General features: G+C 33.8%; 1 protein-coding gene across 1 annotated transcript in view; it reads right to left on the bottom strand.

Annotated features, from left to right (window-relative positions):
- LOC118181464 (uncharacterized) overlaps positions 1 to 19,444 on the bottom strand; it is a 171,504-nt gene extending 152,060 nt beyond the window's left edge. The window contains exon 1 of the mRNA XM_085820614.1: positions 19,202 to 19,444. Within this exon, the coding sequence (XP_085676740.1) occupies positions 19,202 to 19,256 (55 nt within the window). The 5' untranslated portion in view covers positions 19,257 to 19,444. The remainder of the gene's footprint in view (positions 1 to 19,201) is intronic.
- Between the last annotated feature and the right edge of the window lie 4,817 nt (positions 19,445 to 24,261).

The raw sequence follows: 24,261 nt of genomic DNA, 5'->3' as shown, positions 1-24,261 counted from the left end.
GGATTATATTGTTGTAATACGAAGCATAAATGAAAAGCGATATGATGTATAGCTAATCAAGTGCTTATTTTTTTTTTTTTTAAATTCCGGATTGGATTTCATACAAAATGAAAATATTAATACCCGTAAGAATTTTAAAGTCATATTAACGGAGCTCAATTGAAAGAATGTATAAGTCTGAGAATTGAGAAATATTTATTTTGTTGTAAAATACAGTAACTTTAAAACTGTAATTAATATTCATAAAATAGTAAATTTTTAAATTGTAATTGTTATCCCATTCACGAAAGGTAAACAAACATTATTTCAAATGCTTATACTTACCAATTTAACAAATAATAATAATAACCATTTGTCACCAAAATAAACAGAATAAAGCCGTAGACGACGCACGACGCACCCTCACATTTATAATTGAAGCAGCGGTTCCGAATACTGAAGAGAGCAAATGTTGTTTAATATGTTGAAGCCACAACGGAGCGGTATGATTTGTAATTGTCACTGACGACTTTTGATTATAGTGCCGTTAAATTTTGTTAAAAATGAGGAAGGTCATTTACTGCTTAAAGGCATCGAGTCATCAATAAAAGACCTTTCTTTCACAGCGCCTACTTCCGTAATATCTGAAATTGACCAGTATTTCTTGGAAAGCGAACAGCACATCATTGGTATTCATTTTCTCGATGGTTGTTGTTTTCTCTACGTGAGCGCAAAACTGCTTGGAACTACAGGTGATCCGTTTTTGGAATGCTTCCGCGCATAACTTCTAAGAATGGATAAAATAAGTAGAGAGAATGTGACAAAATTTAAGATGTCATTACATTTTTCGATTTGTTACTTATGTGAAATGGATTGACAAATATATATTTTTTTACTAATGTGACTGTAATAAACAATACAAATCGATTATCTTTCTTTAATTAAAAAAGCTTGTATTTCCAGACCAGTATGAGTTCACGGGAACCAGCGGCAACCAGATCCGCCAGCCGCTTAAAAACCTGCCTGATTCCATTTACATACACGAATGGCTCACGCATGAAAGACAAAATTGGCAGAGTACTAATTCTTCAGCATGCGGAAAAGAACTTTACACCTAATAGAAGCATAGCATAAGCGATAACTATACGTTGTTTCAGGCAAAAGCAATGGTTATTTTCAGTGCTATCTAGTATATCACTTAGCAAAATCAACAGAATATTGCCATCCACCTAGACACCAAATTTTTCCATAATCCACCATCACCACACATTCCTTATAATTAAGCAAACCCAGACAGACTTAAGAAGGCATCAATGTCATAACATCACGCTCTCCTAGGCGAAAGCTCATGCTGAGGTGAGTGGCAACATAACTATTGATGGAGTAGCCAAAGGAAGAACATAAAGAAGTACAGCCTAGTATGATGCCGTCCGTTCCCAACTCATTTGATTTTATAAAGCGGCTGAGTCTTATATGTTTGTTAGTAATAAATAGTTGTTTTAGGTAAGATTTTAATAAATATTTAGAAATGACATGTGCACATACCTGAAGCTCTCTCTCCTTGCATACCTGCCCTGATATTCAGATTAACACTCTTCTTCGATATGCTATTTGTAAGTTACATAAATTTTTTTTTAAATAAAAGTTTCATTTTTTTTTTTTTTCGTGGATCACAATAGCCGTCTTAATTCAAATTTATCCATTCGAATTTGTTGCGTATTTCTTGTTATTACCTTTTCAAAGGTGATTTCCAAGACACGTCACAGCTTGTAACTTTCTGTACATCCATTCGGTTGAAAAGTTTGTTTAGAGTTTAAAAGAGCTTAATGGTGGAGGTACAGAAAGTCTTCTAAAAATTTTTAATGCTTATCGAGACTCTGTTGCTGTTGGTAATGATCGGAATTGTCATCTTCGGGTTCGCTTTCATTTTCACTGTTTCCGTTGTTTTCTCTGATAACTTTAATGATTTCTGCGTCACTCTTTTCGTAGTAAGTCTGTATATTTTCATACATTCCCAAATATTCCAAGAAGTTCTCATCATGCATTTCTTCATCATCACTCTTGTCTTCTGGCACACCTTTAGAGGTTCTAGAAATTTGCTCTGGATGGAAATCGGCTTTTTTAAAACGATATGAAATCGTTTGCGAAGTTACTTCACCCCACGCGTTTAAAATAACATGAATGGCATCTAAGAAAGAAATCGACTTAAGTTTCCTTAGAAAAACAAACTGCATCAGTCGTATTAATTTCATTCATAACATTTTGAACCACTTCCTTCCTTTAATGAACCCTTAAACGCTTTTATAACACTCTTATCTAATGGCTGAAGAATGAAAGTTGTATTAGGAGGAAGGTAAACTCATTTTATGTTCTTCAACGAGAGATCAGTTGAATGGGCAATGCAGTTATCTAAGCGCCACGTTTTCTTCTTAAAGTTCTTTATCAAACTTCGTAAGAAAAACGCTAAAAAGTATTACATGCTCTACGAGCACTTTTAATGTAATAAATCACAGACGCCCTTCAAACAATGAGGGTTTTTGCTTGCACCGATGACTTTGTAGGGTTTATATTTATTTTAACTAACATTTATTTTAAGTTTAAACTATCTTTCCTGTCAAGCCTTACTTTCCCCTGGAACTGCCAATGCCAGAATATGTAAATTTTAGTAGAACGCGCAAGGATTCAAATTATCAGCGGAAGTATTCTGATTTAAATAGAAGGAAACGAGTTCGGTGTGATATTCTTACTTCACGAGCGCGGAGGTAGTTAGCGAGAAATTGAAGAACCCCGCGTTTCGGCCTATGTGCTTGGCGGGAAGTAGTGTTAATCGTTCAAGTGAGCTTCAAGTCTGCTGAATTAGCAGCGGTGTTGTAAAACGCGGTGAGTTAGTTATTTTAGAGAGCCTCGTAGTTAGAGTCTTGCCTTTAGTTTCTTTTCAGGTTATTATTTTTATTTGAGCGCCGAGTTGGCGCCGTCTGTAAGCGTCAAGAGCACGCAATTGTAATTTATTACGTTGAATAAAAAGGGACTTAAACCCTTTACAAGACTCTGTGTTTTATCCTGTTTTCACAGTCACCTCTTGGTTGCGTGCAAGTTGAAGGCACGCAACGTTACAACTTATACAGTCTTTTTAACTGTTCGGTCCGTATTACACGTTAATAATACAGTACCAGCTGACGACGCACTTATAAATATTAAGGTGTGCTAAGGTAGGCTTGATAACAAAGACCATTCTCAAAAGTGTTAAAATTTCACGCGGTCTGCATTGTTGCAAATGTCCAGTCAAATTCTTTTCTATCAAATTATCGACTTCATTAGAGGTTGCAACTTGTTTTGTCCATGTAATTTTTTAAAAATGATACTGTTTCTTTCTTTCCATCTTGTGAGCCACCCAACGGTAGGGATAAACGTCTTCCCAAGCATTTTGGAGAATTGTGTTGCCTTTTGACACAGGATTTTTCGCGACATTGCAGCAGTCTTGTTCCTGGCACATCGAAACCGCTCCAGAAGAGCAATTTCTACATGGGTAGACTTTCTACTTTGCTTCCGCTTACGTGAGACATTTGCACACGTCCATCCGGAGTTGCCTCACTTCTTTTCAACAACGTACATATGCAGACTGTGAAATTCCGAGTTATACAGAAGCTCACGTTGGCTGCATTTTCGTAAAGTATCACATGGCTTCAACAATTCTTCTTTATCTTTTAAGCATAAGTCCTTGTGTTTGAGCATTCTGAGGCACTACCAAACAACAAAATAATAATGTGGATGGGTGAAGGCTAAGAGTGTATATGTATATATATATATGTAGAGAGAGAAGGAGTGAGTTTTATTTTTATTTATTATTATTAGCCCAAAGATACGTTAGCCCGGAACAGCTATAAGTCTCGAAACGGTATTTTGCGTCGAATCACTTTTCAGATTGTAGCCACCAAATATTATCACCTTGTATTATATTAAAAAAATTAATTAATGAAGAATCTGCATGAATGTATGTATGTTTCTCGTATTGTGAAAAAACAACGGTATCTAAAGCCATCAAATTTTGAATAACATAGTTCTCGAATATGACCATCGGGAGCCCGAACTTTGAATTTCGAATTTGCTTTATTATCTAATTCCTATTTTGTCAAACTTTACAGAGTTTTTGATTAAAAAATTCAACAATTTCAAAGTAGTTTTTCAAACCGCAATAGCAGCACTACGGAATAAAACACTTTTATCTCCAGCGTGCGAACTATCTAGCGGAATTCTAAAGATATGCTGTTTTTTAATATTTTTAGCTCAAAGATGCGTTAGCCCAAATGCTCTCGAAACTTGTATGTGTGTGTAAATAAATTAAAAAAAGCGCCTTTGGGTGTAATACAAAATCTGAAAGATTTAAGATTTTTTTATATTTATTTTATTTTGTTTATTATTTTGCTTAGTTGTTAATTGTAATTATTTTGTTTTGTTTTATATATATATTTAATATTCACTTAGTTCGTTTCTAGATGTTTAACCATCTGTACTACTAGTGTAATTGGATGTCTCGCAATGTAAATTTGGAAATTTCTGTAAAGTTTGCAAAGTGTATTTGTAATGTGTACTGTTGTAAAGTGTATGTTCTGCTTCACAGTAATTTGAGTGTCTGAAATTATGTAATAATTACGTCCACAGCCACAACGGCAACAATATCTGAAAATGCTATTTTTATATATCTCCCAGAATCTTCCTTTAAAAAGAGTCGACGGAAAAAAAATTGGGAATCCGTGATCTAGATTATCTATTAATATTTCGTGCCAATTGCATCTCTCGCAACGCTACACTACAATTTCTACTTAACAGTGGTTCAAACAATTGAGAATACACCTTACTTGATAAATGTAACCTTTCAATACGAATAACAGATTACCAAGAAGCGGAAGCATGTTCTTGTTTTTACACATAACAATTGATTTAATGTAAAGTAAATATAAAGAACAACCAACAAAAACAAATTCTAAAATGAAAAATATCAAAATCATTTAAAATACATGCAGATTTTTGCCTCAAAAATTGAGAATACACCTATGAAAAATATATTTAACTACCACTATATTTTTTCTACGTGGCTTCTATTTTAATGTGGAGTAATCTTATCTTAAACCTTTTCACTTTTGTGATGAAGTTTGTTATATGAACTTTAAGCCACACTTTTAAATAGAAAATGGCTCCTCGAAGAGAAACCTTCATTGACGTAAGGAAATTCGCAATAAGATTATATATAAAAAAGGAAAATCTTATTGTGAAACAGCTAAAATTGTTGGTAAGTCACACGTGTGTCCAGAAAATCACTGGAAAATTTAAAAGTAGTGGACTAATTAAAAATAAAAGTGGAAGAGGAAGGAAAGGTATTCTGAGTGTATAAGGTATTTCTCCCGCCTTCTTCGCATGCCTTCGTGGTGTAGTTGTCTGCACGCTGGGCGCGTATTCCAAAGGTCCGCGGTTCGATTCCCGGCGAACGCGTTGCAAATTTTTCATTTCTCCTGCTTCCAAAAAATTCCTAATGTCTCTACAGTGCCGCTCGAACTAAAAGGGTGGTGGATGATGATTTTCCACACCCAGGATTTGGCGATTGTGTTCCCTAAAAACCACAGCCGCCTTTTAAAAGGGGGGTATATAAGGTATACCTCGTGCCTTCGTGGTGTAGTGGTTTGCACGATGGGCGCGTATTCCAGAGGTCTGGAGTTCGATTCTAGGCGTAGGCGTTGCAAATTTTTCATTTGTCCTGCTTTCAACAAATACCTAATGTCTCTGCAAGTGACTTCACCAAAAGAAAATTTTGAAAGGTATCAACATTGATCCTGAAATCAAACTTGCAGAAACTTCTCAAATCCTTTAAGTGTTGAAATTTCGCGAAATGTAATTAGATATAAAAGCACATATAAAATTAGAATTTCTAGAAAGAGACAGCTTGCAAAATCAGAAAAAGTGTTAGGAGTTTGCAAAAACATCAATTAAAGGCGAATAACTTTTGGAATAAATTATATTTACTGATGAAAGTAAATTCAACACTTTCTGCAATGACAGCCGTCGCAGCGTAGGCAGAAAGGCCGACACCGTTTTGGATCCAAAAAATTTATATCCTGTAGTTTAAAATGTTGGCGGCTCCGTTATGGTTTGTGGTTGTATGGCTTCACACAACTGGGGAAGGAAATTTAGTTTTATACATGGCATTATGAATCATATGGTTTACTTGGATATACTTCATATTAATCTAAGAGAAAGTGCTAAAAAGTTAGGTTTCGATGGAAATTTCATATTCCAACACGAAAATGACCCCAAACGTACAGCTCATAACAACAAAATGTAGTACAACATTATACATTGGTAGCACAACGTTCGGAAGCGATCATAAAAGCCACAGAATATGCAACAAAATATTGACACTTTCTTTATATGTGAGATATCACAAAAATTTCACTGGTGTATTCTTAATATTTTGAGGCAAAAATATGCATATGGTTATTTAGAATGCTCCTGAATTTTTCATTTTAGAATTTGTAGGTTAATTGTTCTTTATTTTTAACTTAAATTAAACCATTTGTTATGTGCAAAAATAAAAACGTTTTTGCCCTTCTTGGTAATGTGTTATTTATATTAAAAGTTAGATTTATATCAAGTAAAATTAAGGTGTATTCTTAATTGCTTGAGCCACTGTATGCCTGTCGTCCAGTGTTGAAAATCGAGGTTTCAGTTTGCTCTTACTGGTTAATTTATATGATGGTTTGAAAGCTCAGACTGAATTTTTTCCTATCTTATAATTTTTATCGGTATTCAATGCATACTGTAAAACTGCTGCACAAATGAATGTTCTTTAACAATAAAAGTCGTACTTTTCTTAAATCGTTTCGTAAAATACATTTCGAAAGATATTTTGCTCTTACTTTTTATTCACAAATGCAGGAATCCTTTACGTGTTTCTTCTATTAGCCATGAAGATGTACCACTCTCGAGCTTTTGTAAAAGTGGAGTGGAGTAATGCGATTATTCGCAAAGCAGGAGATCGGTGTACTACATGAACAAATGCATCCGCCCAAACATATTAATAATACACAAACGTTATGTATTATAAATAAAATATTAACTTCATGCATATAAATGTTACAGCAAACACCATTACTAATTACCGTTGACAGAGATTTTCAACGAATTTACGAATTATCTTTTTCTACTAACTGAACTCCTAACTGGCATTATAGAAATGAGCTTTCGTGATTTATTAGCATTGTACGCCTGTACTTATTTGGGGGTTGGGAGAAATGTAGTGTTTCAGCAACAAAATAATATTCTGAAGCTTAGCGAAAAACAGGAAGTTTGGAAGTTAGCCAAACTCAACAAGCCGTTGCAGATGCTGAAATTTTTCAAGGTTTCACTAGCGTATTGCGGAATCAATTCTAAAAATATTAAAGCAATAGCCAGAAGACCAGGTCAGAGTCGTAAACAAAGAACTGCCTCAAGGAAGAACCAGTATTTCCAACTTCTCTGCCATGTATTACTCGACAAATTGTCACAAAACTGGCATGGCAAAAATAATTCGTCAATTTTTTGAGGTCACTGATATTAATGAATTATCACATGATATTAATGATAAATCATAATTTATTTTTGAACATTTGGATAATCTCATTCTACCTGAAAGATACAAAAGGAATAGGACGGAAATGGTTCATGACCATTCAAACATTACATTATAGTTAACCTTCTGTTACTTTCCTTCGCTAATTAAGACACAATAACACGCCGAATAAATACTAATTCAGAAGTCAAACAACAAAAATCAGCGTTAATTTACAAAATTTTCACAGGACTAGTTTCGATGGTTTTACCGAACCATCATCTTCAGCTGCAAAACCGCAAATGATTCAGAAGTAAACACTAATTCAGAAGTCAAACAACAAAAATCAGCGTTAATTTACAAAATTTTCACAGGACTAGTTTCGATGGTTTTACCGAACCATCATCTTCAGCTGCAAAACCGCAAATGATTTGCGGTCATTTGCGGTTTTGCAGCTGAAGATGATGGTTCGGTAAAATAAGGACGGTTCTCATCCAATCAGATTAAAGAAACTTTTTACTACACTGGTGTGCAAAAATTAAGGACGAAGTCGAAAAATTAGCATATCAGCTGAACAAAGAGGCAGAGCGGACAGAAAGACCAATCAGGAGATTAAGTAAGGTGATGTACGGTAGCACATGCGCAGATATGCAGGTAGACGTAATGGGGGAGTGTCTGAGTAGTATAAAGCATGTTGTCGGTGTAAGATCAGTATTTCTGGCAAAGAGATTGCACGCCGTATAGCATTTAAAACCACACCGAGTTGCTGCCTCAGCGAGAAATGGCGAATAATCAATCTGTTAGACGACATCTGAATGCTTTTACCCGAGGTCGAATCATCGGGAAGTTGGAGGAAGGCCGCAGTGTGACAAGTGTGGCTGCAGAGTTCGGAATTGCTCACATCATTATTTCACGACTTTGGAGACAATTTCAAACTACAGGAACAGCTATCCGGGGGTTTAGTAGTGGTCGTCCACGAGAAACCACACCCGCAGATGACCGGTATATTGCCTTACAGGCCAGAAGAAACAGGCGGCAGACAGCGGGAGAAATCGCTAGACACACTATACAGGCGACTGGACGACCGATATCGCGTTTTACCGTGGCCAGAAGACTGCACGGTGGTGGTCTGTTTGCACGACGCCCTGTACGGTATATAAATTTAAACAAAGGATGAAATAAGTATAAAATCAAAACCCGATTATACGCTGAACGTTGCAATAAATTACTGGCAATATTTATTAAAAATAAACAAAAACAAATAAAATTCAGATCATCTAGTGTGAAATACGGTTCGAATTTACTTTGTTTATGCTTATATTTACTTTGTTTTGCTTTAATGGGCACGATATGTTGAGCTGAGGAAGGCCGTCAAAAATTAATGGATTGGAATTAAGTTTGTTCTTATAGTGTTCTAAGCAAAGCTTCTGATGAAATCGGAGAGCCTAACAAAATAATAGAAACAGACGAAAACCTTTTCACAAAGCGCAAGAACGAAGTAGGTCGAAATTGATTGTTTATTAAACGAACAGGCATCAGTTATTTCAGAATTCCAGAGGAACGATTGTCGCAATTCTAGCGGTATATCCGCCAATTTTCATGGTTCAATGATAGCCAACCTTCATGGTCGACCGGATGTGTGTGCAAGTACTGAGCTGTATTATAAGCATTTGCTATTTTTAGAACAGGAAGGGGAAATACCCAAATTTTAATAGGAAAGCTAAACGACTATTGAAAATTAAACTCGGGATTTTAATGTTCATGTTTTTTATCTAACATATTCTAACATATCTAACATAACATATATATAATTTCAGAATAAAGTGGAAAGTATTGCTAAAAGCGTAAAGATTGCTATGTACACAGAGTTGGTCAATTTTATATTAATATATTTAGTAAAACACAACTAAAAAATTATCTGAATATTGCATAATGTAAAAAAAAAAATGGTTGTATGATTAATTAAGTTTCCACAAGAAAATGGCAACTGTGATTTAAAGTAGGAGGGGGAATAAAACAAATAAATACCTTTAAAATGTGCAATTTTTAGAACTTTTACAGAATTGCCAACATTACAGGGATGAGATTAAGATTTCCATGAAATTAAACAAATAGCGAAGGAAACTAATTCAGAAGTCAAACAACAAAAATCAGCGTTAATTTACAAAATTTTCACAGGACTAGTTTCGATGGTTTTACCGAACCATCATCTTCAGCTGCAAAACCGCAAATGACCGCAAATCATTGGCCTATCCGCTCAACCAATCAATCAGTGGCCTATCCGCTCAACCAATCGAAACGAAATTTCAGATGTTGTTATTTGAGCGCTTGAGATTGTAATGCTTTAAAACAATACAACTCTTACAGTTACAGTTATAATAAAAAAAAATCGAAATTTTGGAAAGGCAATAATCATTTTCTCCCCGCGCAACTTGATCAGCGCACTCAAAAACCATAACCGGCTTTTGGCAAAATACACGTAAGATGAAAATTACCGGAGTTAAATATTTGCAAAGGACACTGTAAAGAGCCAATAATAACACAAGAAAGGAGAAGGAAAAATGTTTTACTGGAATTACAAGTTTCAAACATGTCCGCCTTCACAGTTGAAAACGGATTACAAGGGAGAGATTGTTAACGACAATCACGAACGTAACATCGCGAGAGGAGTGTGTATAACTTCACGTTTTATGGCAACTTTTAATTCTGAAAACTCTCGAAGATTTGATGTGTACATCTTAGACGTCAGATAACCCCAAAACCAGAAATACATCAGAATGGATTGCGAAGGCCAGGGAACTGCAAAGTTACGGGAGATGACCAAACACATGCGGCAAACGTGTGTGAAGGAGCACCGTCTTGCATCCATACAACGTCATTAACGACATTTTGTGTTTCAGTTCTGGAATTGCGTAATTCTTCAACATTATTGTATACCAAGCACTTGTGATGCAGCGGGTTTTCATACCTGTGAAAGTGATTTCTTAGAAATAAGGGCCAAAAACTAACGTGCTCCCAATGGCGCACCACACAGTCACGTTAGCTTCGTGTAAAGGTACTGGTCCCACATGGTGAGAATTTTCTTCAACCCAGTGAACGCAGTTTTTGAAGTTTACGTTCCCAGTTAAGGAGAAATGCGTCTCATCCGCCCAATAATATCCACACAGGCCACATGCAATCTTCATCATATCTAATGAGGTAACCATTCGCACGTTGTTGCTCGTCTCCAAGTTGCAATAACTGGATGAGCTGCAATCGATAAGGAAACATCCGCAGAACAGAGTGCAGAAGCTTGAGGACTGCGGTTTTCGGTGCATTCAAGCTGTGGGCAACACTTTTTGGAGTATGCAATGGAGTAACCTGTTGGAGTTGCTCTTCCGCAGCAGCTCCAACAGTCCTTTCTGTGCTGTTATTGGTCCTTTACAATGCTCTTCTGTGAAGACGTTTTACGACGGCAATTATCGTTATACGTATATTGTTTCAACGCCATCCATGCGCTGATGAATTTTCGCAGGAAAAAAGATGGGCGCTGCCTTCGAAAATTTCGAAATGTTTTCACTGTAACCGTAACCGTGAGATCTGTACTGTTTAAAATCATCACAATCTCGAGCGCAAACCTTCAGATAACAATATTTGAAATTTCATTTCGATTGGCTGAACGGAACGGCTGAACGGCTTCCATATAGGCCGCTAGGGGATCCTATATGGAAGTTTTTTATGTATATATAAAAATGATAAAGCCAAAAATTGGTTGCTTTATTCTATATTTATTACTTGCTTTGTGGATTTCTTCCCGAAGCAACTGTCAATAAGGATGAAACAGCTGATTGCAATAATGTTTCTCTAGCTTTTCGCTCTAAATACTTTATGAAAAATCTTCCATGAAATTGTTCACCAATCTATTCCTGCAGCAGCTTATTTTGTAAACGTTGGAATATGGTGAAAGAGACATTGACTTAACTTTCTATTGAAAAGACAACATTGACTTAACTTTGGTCATATAAATGCTGAGACAGCAAAATCTTAATGCCTTCGATGTTGTAAGATATCTAAACAGGCTTAATTTAAATCGCGAAATAAACCTATACTTAGACATACAGGAAAAGTGATCATTAAGGAGGCATGACCTAACACTTTTTTCGTACCTGTTTCGTATCTATTACCATAATCCTTTTCTTCAGCATCTTATAAGGAAGGATTTAGTACGTCCAATGCTGAATTAAGATACGGGGGTTGCTACACGCCGCGGCATTCAGTGAAAGAGGCTTTGGATGTTTTGTTGGGGAATCCCAGACCATGTAGTCAAAATTCATCTGGTGTATCTGCAGGTGCGGGCGTGCCAGTCTAGGCGTTCTCCAATCATTCGCCAGACATGTTCGATGGGAGATAGATCTGGAAGGCGGGCAAGCTAAGGTAACAGTGCAATATGGCGGGCTAAGAAGAAAGCTTGAACACTGCCTGCAACGTGAGTTCGCGCACCGTCCTGGTGAAATGCGGCCACAGGCAAGCCCTGAAGATAAGGAAGGGGAATAGGCTGCAAAACCTCAGAGATATAACATTGGCTGATAAGTGTACTGATAATGCGTAGTAAGGTGGTGCGGGTGTGGAATCCAATACCACCTCATACCATAACATCGGGTGCAGGACCAGTATGACACAACAGTCGAGTAGCCTCCCTCAACATTGTCTGGAAAATTTTGGTGATAAAGAGACGTTTAACCGCCTTGACGTTTCAATCTGAGAAAAACTTACTTCCATCAAGACAGGTTACGTGCCATCTTAACGAATCGAGTATACGAATTCTGAAATATTTAGTACAATATTTCATGCACAAATTTCCAATATTCTGCTAACACATTCTGAATTCTGAAGCGTAAAGTATTTTATCAAAATGTTTTCTATTTCCTGTCAATATATTCTATAGAAAAAAAAAAAAAAAAAAAAGAAGATAATTGGATTATTTTTACATTTAAATTAAGTAATAATTCGTAAATTATATTATTTGAAACTGCTTGTGAAATATATACAGAATACCATATTTTGCATTTTCTTATATATAAGAATTTGTGAGCGCACCGCTGATGCAGAAATGGTCCAAATTTGTCTTTAAATACGACTGTAAGATTTTTGCTCAAAGTATGTCTTAGCAACAATCATCGAGTGATTACCCAAGGAAAAATTCTTATATCCTGGAAAAGTAACACTTCAAAAAGCAACAGGAAATTTATTCTGGCTCGTTTAGAAAACGTGAATACGCCGTATTTACCATATTTACTCCAGTATTTGCCTCCTTTTCCTACTAATTTTACCCGCCAAAAGAGGGAAGGAGGAAATCCGCACTGAAAACAGTTTAAATGATAAACACAGTACATTAAAAAGTTCACATAAAGACGCACAATTAATACACTAATAATGTTATGCATTTCAAAACACTTACCGATTTCAAAAATATTATTTAATTACATAAAATACTTTTCTATTTATGCATACGCTGTTACATAAAACAGAAATTTGTTAAATCACATACTGAAAAACCGTGGCAGAGAATATTTAACTAAATACGGTATATGCCACTCAAATTAGCATTAAAATTGACTTGGTATTATCTTTAAACGTGCGTTAAATAGCACTATGACAGAAACTGGCTGTATAGAAAAACTTTTCTGAAAACCAATATATATTAGAAGTATTTTACAGATATAATACATATTTATGTATAAAATATTCTTATAAAAATTCTACGTAATTCTGAAGACCTTTTGCGGTCTTCTATACAACCAAAGTCAGTCTATTTTTTTTTTTTTTTTTTTTTTTTAATGCTACCTACTTGATATCCAGTAAAATTTGAACCAAAAAAATATTTAGTAGCGTAGAAAGAACAATTAAGTGCATTCTCGAAAGAAAATCAGGTTTTTAATTTCAATTTTATGGATTTAAACTTTAAATAATACTTTCGTAAACAGTATCAGATCACTTTTATCAAACTAAATATTTACTTGAAACTTCACTCCCCCTCCCCACATTTCAACTAAGAGCCACGGGTCTGAGCTTATAACTACACTCATGTCCATAAATTAAGGATAATTCGGAGTCACGCGGAAATCGAACTCTAAAATAAATATATCACCTGTAAAATCACTACACACATCCTCAAGAATCATATGCAAATTTCAGGAACTAACCAGATGACACTGATGGTACGTCACAATGACGAGAGTGTAAGAGAGTGATATATAAGAAATACAGGCAAAGAAGTAAAATTGCGCTTTATAAGCATTTCAGTGCAATAACCAAATAGTTATGACACAAAGAACGCATTTGGATGATTTTTTACGTGGTAGAATTATCGGCCGTCTGGAATGGGGGCGTACCCAACTGGAAGTATCAGACGAACTTGGAATTGCCCAGAGTGTCATCTCCAGGCATTGGCAACGATTCCAAGATGATGGTAATGTGAGTAGACGTTACAGCACAGGTCGCCCCAGAGTCACAACGCGGAATGAGGACCGGTATTTGGCAGTTACTGCTAAAAGAAACAGGCGGAGCACAGCCTCAGACCTGTCTCGTCAGCTCTCTTCAGCCACTGGTACGACAATTTCAAGGCAGATCTTGTACAGACGCTTAGGACAGATTGGTCTATATGCTCGTAGACCTGTCAGATGCGTTCCACTTACTGCAACTCACTGTCGCCTGCGGTTAGCCTGGAGTAGAGAGAATGCATTGTGGATACCGGAACAGTGGGCTTATGCAATGTTTTCCGACGAGTCTAGGTTTAGTTTGCAGTCTGATTCTCGCCGGACTTTCATATGGAGAGCCCTAGGTACCCGTTACCACCAAGAAAACATCATTGAATGACACCGTTACGTTGGTGCAGGAATGCTCGTTTGGGGTGGAATTATTCTGGTTTCCAGAACTGACCTGCATGTTCAAATTGGAACCATGAGAAGCCAAATCTATCGGGACGTCATTCTGGAACAATATGCACGTTTGTTTCGGGGCGCCATGGGCGCACAATTTGTGTTTATGGATGACAACGCCCGCCCTGATCTTGCAAACATCGTAAGCGAATGCCTTCAATCGGAGGATATCACCCGTATGGACTGGCCAGCATTCTCACCGGACTTTAATCCAGTTGAGCACGTGTGGGACATGCTTGGCCGACGAGTTGCAGCCCGTCAACCTCCTCCTACATGTCTAACGGAACTTCGGAGAGCATTCCTTTTGAGTGGTGTAATATCCCCCAAGATCAGATCGATAATTTGATACTCAGCATCCCTAGGCGTTGTACGGACTGTATTGCATCGTCTGGGAGACATACGATGTATTAACAATCATCCCAACCATGTAATATTGGTTTTTTGTAAATAGTTTTTTTTTTTTTTTTTTATTTGTTCCAGAGAGAAAAAATCGCTAATTTTTTTAATAATATCAAAAATATAGCATCTTTTTTTGCTCTTTACCTTTTGTTTAATAAATAAGCTTTACAAATAAGTCAAATTTGTTTTGCTTCTAACTCTTCCTTTGCCTGATTTTGCATTATCCTTAATTTATGGACATGAGTGTATATAAAGAAATAGAGGTATAGCGCAAAAGAGAGAAATTAGCTCATTAGTTTCGATGCAAGAGAAATGAAATTCGCGAAGTCTGGTTTCTAAACATCTTAATCCACCCTCCACTGAACTATTGGTGAATAATGATTTTACATCAAAAGAAACCATGAGTAAATTCATGCGCATAACCATTCTTCCGGTAACCATGCTCATAACAATCGTTTTAGTCAAGCAACGCCGCCATTTTCGTATGCATTCTATTTTGTATTCCAAGTTCCAACGGTTTTCATACACAAATCGTGATAATTTTTGCCTTAAACTTAGTTCTAAAATATGAGCTTCTAGAATTCCCCAACAGTGGAAGAAACTATGCTGAAATTTCGGCAGTAATACAGAATTTTGCTGAACATTTTCTAAAGAGAACACCGAGGAAATACGTTTTCTAGATAGCCGCTGTTGCCGAAGATTGCATGAAATCGAGTCTCCGGAATTCTCTGATATATTTTTTAAGTGAAAATAAATTGCTGTGCACTTTGGGAGAAGAATAACTCAAAGGAAGTTTCAGAAAGTTTTGAAGAAGAATAGGTTTTGTTCTTTTAATGTATGACATAATATTTAATAATTCAAATTTGTATTTTAAATTGCTAAAATATGCTTTCTTTTCATTGTTGATACTTTTTACCAAACTTACTATAAATATCGATAATTTGGGAATCCTTTTAAAAAAGAAAGCGTGATAACCACCAAATTGCACATAAGTAACTTTTACATTTTAACCCGTAAAAAATCACCAAACTGCGCGAAGATGGATGCCATAGTACGTAAGTACCCAATTTGCTTTGTTTTATAATGTACAATACTTTCCTTTATGCATTTCTATTTTATTTCACAAAATTTTGTCAAATGTTCTTAATTCTTCATTTCAGGTCAAAATCAATAAGAAAAAGATATCCTATTCTCCCTCCCTCCAGGTCTTCTATGCCAACCGCTCTTCTTGAATGTTAGTTTGAATAAGCTGTGGGCTAAGGTTATTCTGCAAGATTCAAAATAGCTAGTTTCTGAAAGAAAACACAGGATTTAATTTTCATGACTAATTCTTCATAACTTTGTTTTTTACCCCCCCCCCCCAGTGAAGAAATCTTATATTAGAAAAGGCAAATGAGTGAGTCAACGGATCAAGGTTAAAAGGCACTTTTCTTTTCCCTCCTTTCGCTCGCTCGCAATTTATTATTATGCTTTAAATCAAGCAAAGGCGAGATTTCTGCTCAGAAGTTCGCCTTTAGCTTAAAGTACTATACATTAATATAATATTTAACAAAGTTTTTAACCGAAACATTGAGTACAGCGAAGTTTCTGGTACTTTTCATAAATTGATTTGTTTAGTTAGCTTAACTACTCATCACTGCGCAAAGTTTGAGTTATATTTGAATTGATCCACCACTGCTTAATATTTATTTAATATTATTTATTATTTGACTTCGTTTAATCTTATGGCCAAGTCTCAAAATGTAAACTTCAAAGTTGGATTTACTCTGTACTTTTTAATTTTCCCATTCTCGTTTCCATGTATTTCATACCGTAATGCGTTCATGCGTTCGTTTATTCGATCATTGGAGAACCAGAGCCATATATGTTCTAATCTAAAATTGCCAACACATAAACAAAAGCTGAGGGCATGAAGTTAAAGACAAGTAAATAGTCTGAATAAAGAAACTTGCATTGCACGTCATTTTGGCAGGAGCCAACTGTTCCCACGCCTGTTATATTTCGCTTTGTAATTTCAAAATAAGGCTATTTTGCCCGATTACGCATTTTATATACTAAAACTTGATTTTTTTTAAATCATCAGAAACATCATGAAATTTGAAACATTAAAACGCGTTTAACTAACAGAACCCACTATTTTCGAAACGCACAACATGAGCGAAAAATCGTATAGAAACAACGCAGCATGCCTGAAAATTATACTCATTTAGTAACATAAAATTACTGGCATTATTATTTTTAATATAAAAATTATTATAAACTTTTTAATATAAAAGCAACACGGTGATGGGAAGCATTTAAGATTCCCATGTAGGTTAAATTGATAAATACCTAATTACTGTACAAAAATTTAATTATCTATCGTAATGAGAAACGTAAAATAGCAAGTGATTTACAGCACTGTTGTCAGATCGTAAGATGTTTCGCAAATTTGCTTCTTTTGATAAACCTGTGCTCCTGACATTTATGTGTATGCGATGAGAAATTTTTGCTTCTACATCATTTCCTTGTGCGTCGTTAAACATTTGTTAATATATCGCAGAACGCTTACATGTTACAGTAATATATTTATTAAATTTAATTCATAATAGATACAAAAATAAACTGCAAAGTCTCAGATTTTGACGATCGCCCAAAAGGCTTTGTTAAGGTTTTTTACTGTTTCGTTGAGATCGCAGTCTACCAGCCTGGTCTTGTACTCACTCCTACTATTTTGTTTTTCCCTTTTAGCCTTATTATCAAGCACGGTTTCTTCGCACTTACGCCACATACAATTCAAGACCAAAATCAGGGAATTTTTAAAAGTAGCATAGCAGCATATGTTTACAATTATTTTTTTTCAGTCTTTTCTCAGTTCATCATATCAATATTCAGTTTTCTTCCTAAGATGATCTTAATAATATGTCTTAGTCTTCCGCCCTTGAAATAACATCAAAGACAGTTGATCACTCTGCATCAGGAATTTTTTTAATATTTTATTATCTTCCTATGTACACTTCAGATATGGAACAGCTAATATATTTTGCTAAACAAGCAATAATTTTCAAAGACAAATGATTTTTATTTTTGTTTAAAACAAACAAAAAAAATGACAAGAAACATCGTCTTCCAAAACATCCCAACAAAACTTTTGAGTATCCAAATTATTAAGTGGGTTACTGATTAACTCTTTTGGAATAAATTATTTTATAGCAAAGAATATATTAGAAATTTTAATTTTGCAGCATGTCCGAAAACAAACGTGAGCCGTATTTCTTAAATTCATGCTGATTATATGCAATATATGGTATGAGGAAGTTTGATGATCGGAAAGCGCAGAATAAAAATTACGAGATGTTGAATTTTTAGTAATTTTACCTGGAAAACGTATTTTTTTATGTATACAAATACGATAAATTTATTAAAGTTTTTCAAAATCACAAAGATTGCCTTGATCTAAATAATAAAATAATAAGAGCACGGTCTTAGTCTTAAGCTTTTAAAGATATATTTATACAATAATCCCCCCAATATATTTATACAATAATGCCTGTTCTTTTTCTCATTTCTTTTCTGTCGAACTTGGTTTAGGTGAATATTCCACGGTAAAATAAGTTAAGAGAAATATTTGTGGTGCCCGCTTTTCTTAATGGCCTAGATATGTGCTTATTTTGCTCAACGGTTAATCCAGCTCTGAAAAGATCATAACAATACGACGATAGTCGGCAAGTAATTTATGATTCTGTTTCATGTTAGTTGACGAATAAACTTTTAGAAAAAATTAACTCTCAGGAGAAAAAAAAAATAATCATTAAACAATGAAATAAAATTGCTAGGTTAATTAATACAAAATAAACAACATGAAGCAGATACATATTACCTCTTCTGACCCATCATTCATTAAACTAATGAAGTATGATTAATGATAAGTTGAAATTAACTGATTGAGCTTATCACTGATTAATAGAACTAATAAAGCACTGAGCTGATTATGCTTAAAACTGAACAAAATAATTATCAATTAAGTTGATTTATTTTTATGATTATTAATTCATCGTACGGCACTAATGGCAATAAAGAGTTTCTATGTATATTTTCTTAGAATAGGCGGTAAAATAAAACAAAATTTTTGAGTAAAAATTTATGATACAAAGATGACGCAGTTCACAAAAATACATACTGTAAACATGAAACTATTCGGCAAATTAAAATATAGGTATATAAATGTAATTAATAAATTAATACAAGTCATTCAGCTCAATGAATAACATACTAAATCTTGTTCTGATGAGGGGAAAAAAAAAGTTAAAACGTTTCTTCATGAAAAGGAAGTAAAAAGTGTACTCACTCGCGGAGACTGCTGATATTAGAATTACAAACACGCTTGTCTTGACAAGATCCATGCTGAAAAAGTTGTACAAATTCTCACACGCAGAACTGTCACTCTCTCTCTCTACCTGTGGATACTCACAGTTTGAAGATTCATTCACAGACGGTTTGTTATAAATAAGAAGCTGAGGGGAGCGATATGGAAAATGCCGCCAGACATGATTTCAACCGCAAAGATCCCGCCTACCGAAATGGCTATTTCCTTTACTAGTCTAGCGACGGGATAAACTTCTTTTGGCGATGGAAAGGTTGCCATATATGAATAAAGTGCGTCGCCAAAAAGTTCATGTTTACGTCACTGTGGGAAAAGTACACTCACTGAAGAGATAGTTTATAAGATGTTTCTATTGCGGATGATACAAAAGGGTTTTTTTCACTTGTAATAAAAATTAAAAAGAAATTTCAGTTTCTCTTCGAAGTTCTCGTTTTGATAGTAGAAGAATAAACGTTCAACAATGTAGCATTTTTTGTGCAACGTTTCTTTTCAACTTAATAAAAAGTAAAACACATACGAACGAGGAGTTCTGCATGTTTGATTTCCGATTAATGTTTATTAACTAGCAATTAAATCATTGGGTTTAAAAATCTGAATTTGAAATGTTTTGTCACACTTTAAAATATTTAAATTCCATTTGATTGAGGGAATTTCGGAATAATACAAGGAACTAGCTTTTTACAATGTATGTATGAATTAGTTATCTATTAGAATTAACTTTTGTTTAATTTTCACTTGAAAGAAAATACTATTTGATTTTATTAAGATGGCAAATGAGATATATATACACATTGTCGTAGAACGATAATGGCATTCTTCTGTGTCTTCAGAAAAGAAACATCCAATGAACGTCATTTCTGTCTTCAAAAATGCTAGATTATTGACAAATTATAACAATGTTTAAAGAAACGAAAAAGTAGTAGGAGAATTATAGTATGTCCTTTACAATTTGTCCTGCCAAATAAGCAGATGCACTTATTGGTCTCATAAGAGAAAATAAGCGGAACAACGAATTTTTTAGTATAATATAAAATGTAATTCTATTGTATTGGCTGGGCAACCCTGAAATTAGTAAACTAATACGGTATCATTTTATGATGTTCTTTTAGGGGTGGTTCATTCTTATATCATAAAATGCAGTGGCAATTACTAGATTTTGGGAATAGCAATTTTTTATTTATTAGAGAATAAAATAACAATTAAGTGTCACAATGTATTTTCTCCATGAAAATTTACGATACACTTTATGAAATTCCAGAAATAAAAATATTAGATTTTAAAAAATAAAGGAAAAAATAAATAAAGATTTGGAATAAAAAATTCTTTCTCAAACATTTCAATTATTGGGCTTTGCACCGGGATTTTTTCAGAATATTGTTAATTCGATTCGTATTATCTCTTCCTTCAGTAAATATAACTATCTCTGCATTACAGAAATATATTTTAATATTTCTTACCATCTCTATTAAGGCATGTTTGTGTTCGAATTCAACTCGTTAACAATTGATAGTTTTAATATTGATTATATTTTTTGCGAACAGATCGCAAAAGGCTTTTCATGTTCCTTCCTGATGAAAACATCTTATAGAAGTCTAATAAAAAATCTTAAATTTCTTTAGAATCACTTAGAATTATGGCTCAGTTTTCCATAAACTGTGTCAGAAACCTTCTATTGAATTCTATAAACTTTTAGACATAACTTCTACATAGTTATATATGGAAATTCTAAAGAGATAGTACGTGTAGATATTGTACAAAGATTTTCTCAGAGTTTCTAAAGGTCCCACTTACAAAATTAACAAATAGAATTCTACTGGAAATATCAGATCCAGTTTACAGACAAGTGGACCATAATTCCAAGAACTATTAAACAAGTTTCATTGCTTCAATTTTCTGTAAAAGATATTATAGAAGCTTTTGAGTATTTAAAAACGTTATAAAATCAACACTTTTTTTGGGGGGGGGATTAGAAAGATCTAAAATTTCCATTTTTAAATAGAAATTTTTAATTTTGTCTAAATTTTTAAATAATCTATGACATGGAGGGGAGAGGGAATAAAAGCTTTCGGAATAGAAGAGGATTTTTCCCCTAATAAAATTTTTCTGATGTTTTAATTTAAAAAAATATTTAAATAGAAGTAAATACATTTTTAATAATAGTTAAGTTTAATTAAAATAAAGAAATAATTTTTCTTATCAAAAGTATATATAAATGAAAACATTAATAATTAAAAGCATTAATTTGAGGATTTAAAATTTTATAATTAACGGCATAAATTTAGTCTTTTAATGAATTTTATGATTTGAATTTATTTTACGCATTTACAAGACTTAATTTTTGTATTATATAAGCAATTACAAAAATCGTATAAAATGTTACCTAAGTTCAGAACTAAAAAAATGTTAAATTAGAGTGAGAAAGGGAAATATTTCTATTAAAAATTATTCAACACTTATAAATTAAAAATTTTTATTTTTGGTTTTCTCTTTTCCATATAGTACATCAGGAACTAAACATTTTCTTTGGTTACAGTTTAAAAATTTTACACATTTTTAGAGATACCATTGTAAGATTTCTTCACAATTTTGTAAAGTAAAACTTCTAGAGAATTCTGTTCTGTGAAAACTTTATAAAATTTCTATTTAATTTTATAGACAAGCATTATCATATAGAGGGTTATAGGAATTTCTGTACAGCTCTAGCAGCTTCTATAAAAAATTTTTGTAAGTGCCCGCCCCCACCACTCCTGTTTTACTTGCAAAATTAATAGGAATCAGTTTTTAAAAAAGAAAAGCACTTATTTATAAAGAACCAAATCTCGTGTACCTCCTCGAATTAATAATATATCTATATTTTTTCTTTATAATTTGCGTAAAGCTAGAAATTAATATTCTTCGTTTAAGTCCTTCGTTCATTTATTTTACAATTCGTTATGTTACTGACTTCTTAATTGCTTTTCCCAGCCAACGAAAACATTTTTCGCCTAATATAATTTCTTGCGATATTTTTTTCTGTACAAGAACGTTACAGGAGAACGAAAATTCATTGCATTCATACGTTACAAATTTTCCCAATTTAGTTTTTAAGTAGTTCAGAAGTATTGGTATTTAAGCAACCTTTACGCACATTCTGAATAAATTACGGAAAGTCAGAAAATACTAAAATTCTTTTATTTAGCAGCCGTATACTTTCTGAGCTTTCTAATGATTAACTGCTCAAGATCTAATATTCAGTGGCCTTCAAACGTTTGTTGCGTATACACCAGCTGCAAACACTCATTCACGAAACAGTAGATTATTTAACCTCTTATTTAAACTTCTCTTTTGCAACATGTGATATTCTTTCCTACTGACAAACGAACAATTCGCGAGTAGTTGATGAAATTAGTATTTCCTACATGACTTCAAGTTCAAGGTTATAGTTAAATGCATGTACTGCATTCATGTTTTTAATTATAATGTTTATTTATTGTTTTTATTATTTAATACAGAGGTAAAGTAACAATAAACTTTTTTTACTTCTAAATTCGTTAAACACAAAATAAATTATCTATGGGCGTTATAATTTTCCGACCAAAAAATAAGTGTGCTAGTGTTTTATCAATAATCTCCTGTTTTGCTGACCATAGAACATGTGGCAATTTCTCAGTATGCATATCTCAGCTGTTATATTGCTTTTGACATAGTAGTGAATTATACTCACTAGATTTCTGTGCACCTGCTCATTAGTGTTTAACCATGGAGATAATATAGGAAGGAGTGGCCAAACCGGCACTAGAAATGAAGCACTGCTCCGAAGCTTCGGTCACCAGATGGGGTGTTTTTTGTTTACATTCAGAAGCTCGCTGGACACCGCTCTGATAGTATTTTAACACACTACAGTTCCATACCAAATCGAAAAACGGGACACTTCTGCATAAAAGAAACATTCATAGTGTGATGGATAATAGCAATTTGTATAGTTTAGTGACATTTACGCAAAATTCACATCTTGGTTATTTCTCGATAATTAACAACAACGATTTTGATTATGAATTTGTTTTATAAAATTCTAAGCTATTGAACTACAAAAATATAGATTTTAGCAAAAATGTTATGCTTAAAGAATGAAAAAAAAAAAAAAATACCTTACGGTACCTTTAAAATTGTATACATCTTTCGATACCCTTGATAGACTATTCGCTACTTTTATGAGGAGAGGCTTTACTTTGCTCATTTTAAACTCAACATTTTATTTTTATATATCTGAAAAATAATCACATTGGCTTACACGTTTTACTTATTTGGGTTAATAAAAATAAAATTACCACCAAATGCTACAATCCTCGTCAAAATTAATAAATATATACACATATATGCCAATGAGTCAACTTTTCCTTGATTTGTAACCACACATTTGTGTACAGTTTTACACAAATGTGTGGAACAGAAGACGGATACATTTGCGAATTCGGCGGAAGTACCATGTGCGATCAATTTATAATGATTATAAATATTATCTAAATATATAATAACCTTATCATTGAATTGTAAACATAAATTGAAATCCTGTTACAACTATTTGAGCAAGAATTGTTCGTACTGGAAAGCAATCTGTTAAAAGGTATTGTAAAGCAAATTCTGAGATACGTACTTGAAAGTAATAAAGAAGAGTTTTGGAGTATGTATTGTTGAAACTAAGGGTAAAAAAATCTGATAAGTATAATTAAAAGAATTATTCCCCTTACATTTTATAATAACTCAGTTACAAGTTTTAAATAATATTTTTAAAAAATCCTTATTTTATTCCCTTTCAGAAATATTCAGAGAAAGTTAAGTACTATTTAAAGTATTTCGCTATTAACATAAAAGGTGCTCTAATTTGAAATGAACTGAATAGAGCATTAATTATAAATTGACTTATATTTTTCGATTTAAAAGGTGCCTCAGAAGCTAAGGAATCATGTCTTATTTGAGAAAGTATTTTAGGTGGTGTGGTGTGTGGTGGTGTGGTGTATTTAATTATGGCCGCATTCTGGCCGTCT

Source organism: Stegodyphus dumicola, chromosome 7 (assembly GCF_044657685.1).
Source record: "Stegodyphus dumicola isolate Sdum_Otavi_A_Nest chromosome 7, ASM4465768v1".
NCBI classification, from domain to species: domain Eukaryota; kingdom Metazoa; phylum Arthropoda; class Arachnida; order Araneae; family Eresidae; genus Stegodyphus; species Stegodyphus dumicola.
Note: the sequence above shows the minus strand (reverse complement) of the source record. Positions and strands in the feature narration are given on the sequence as shown.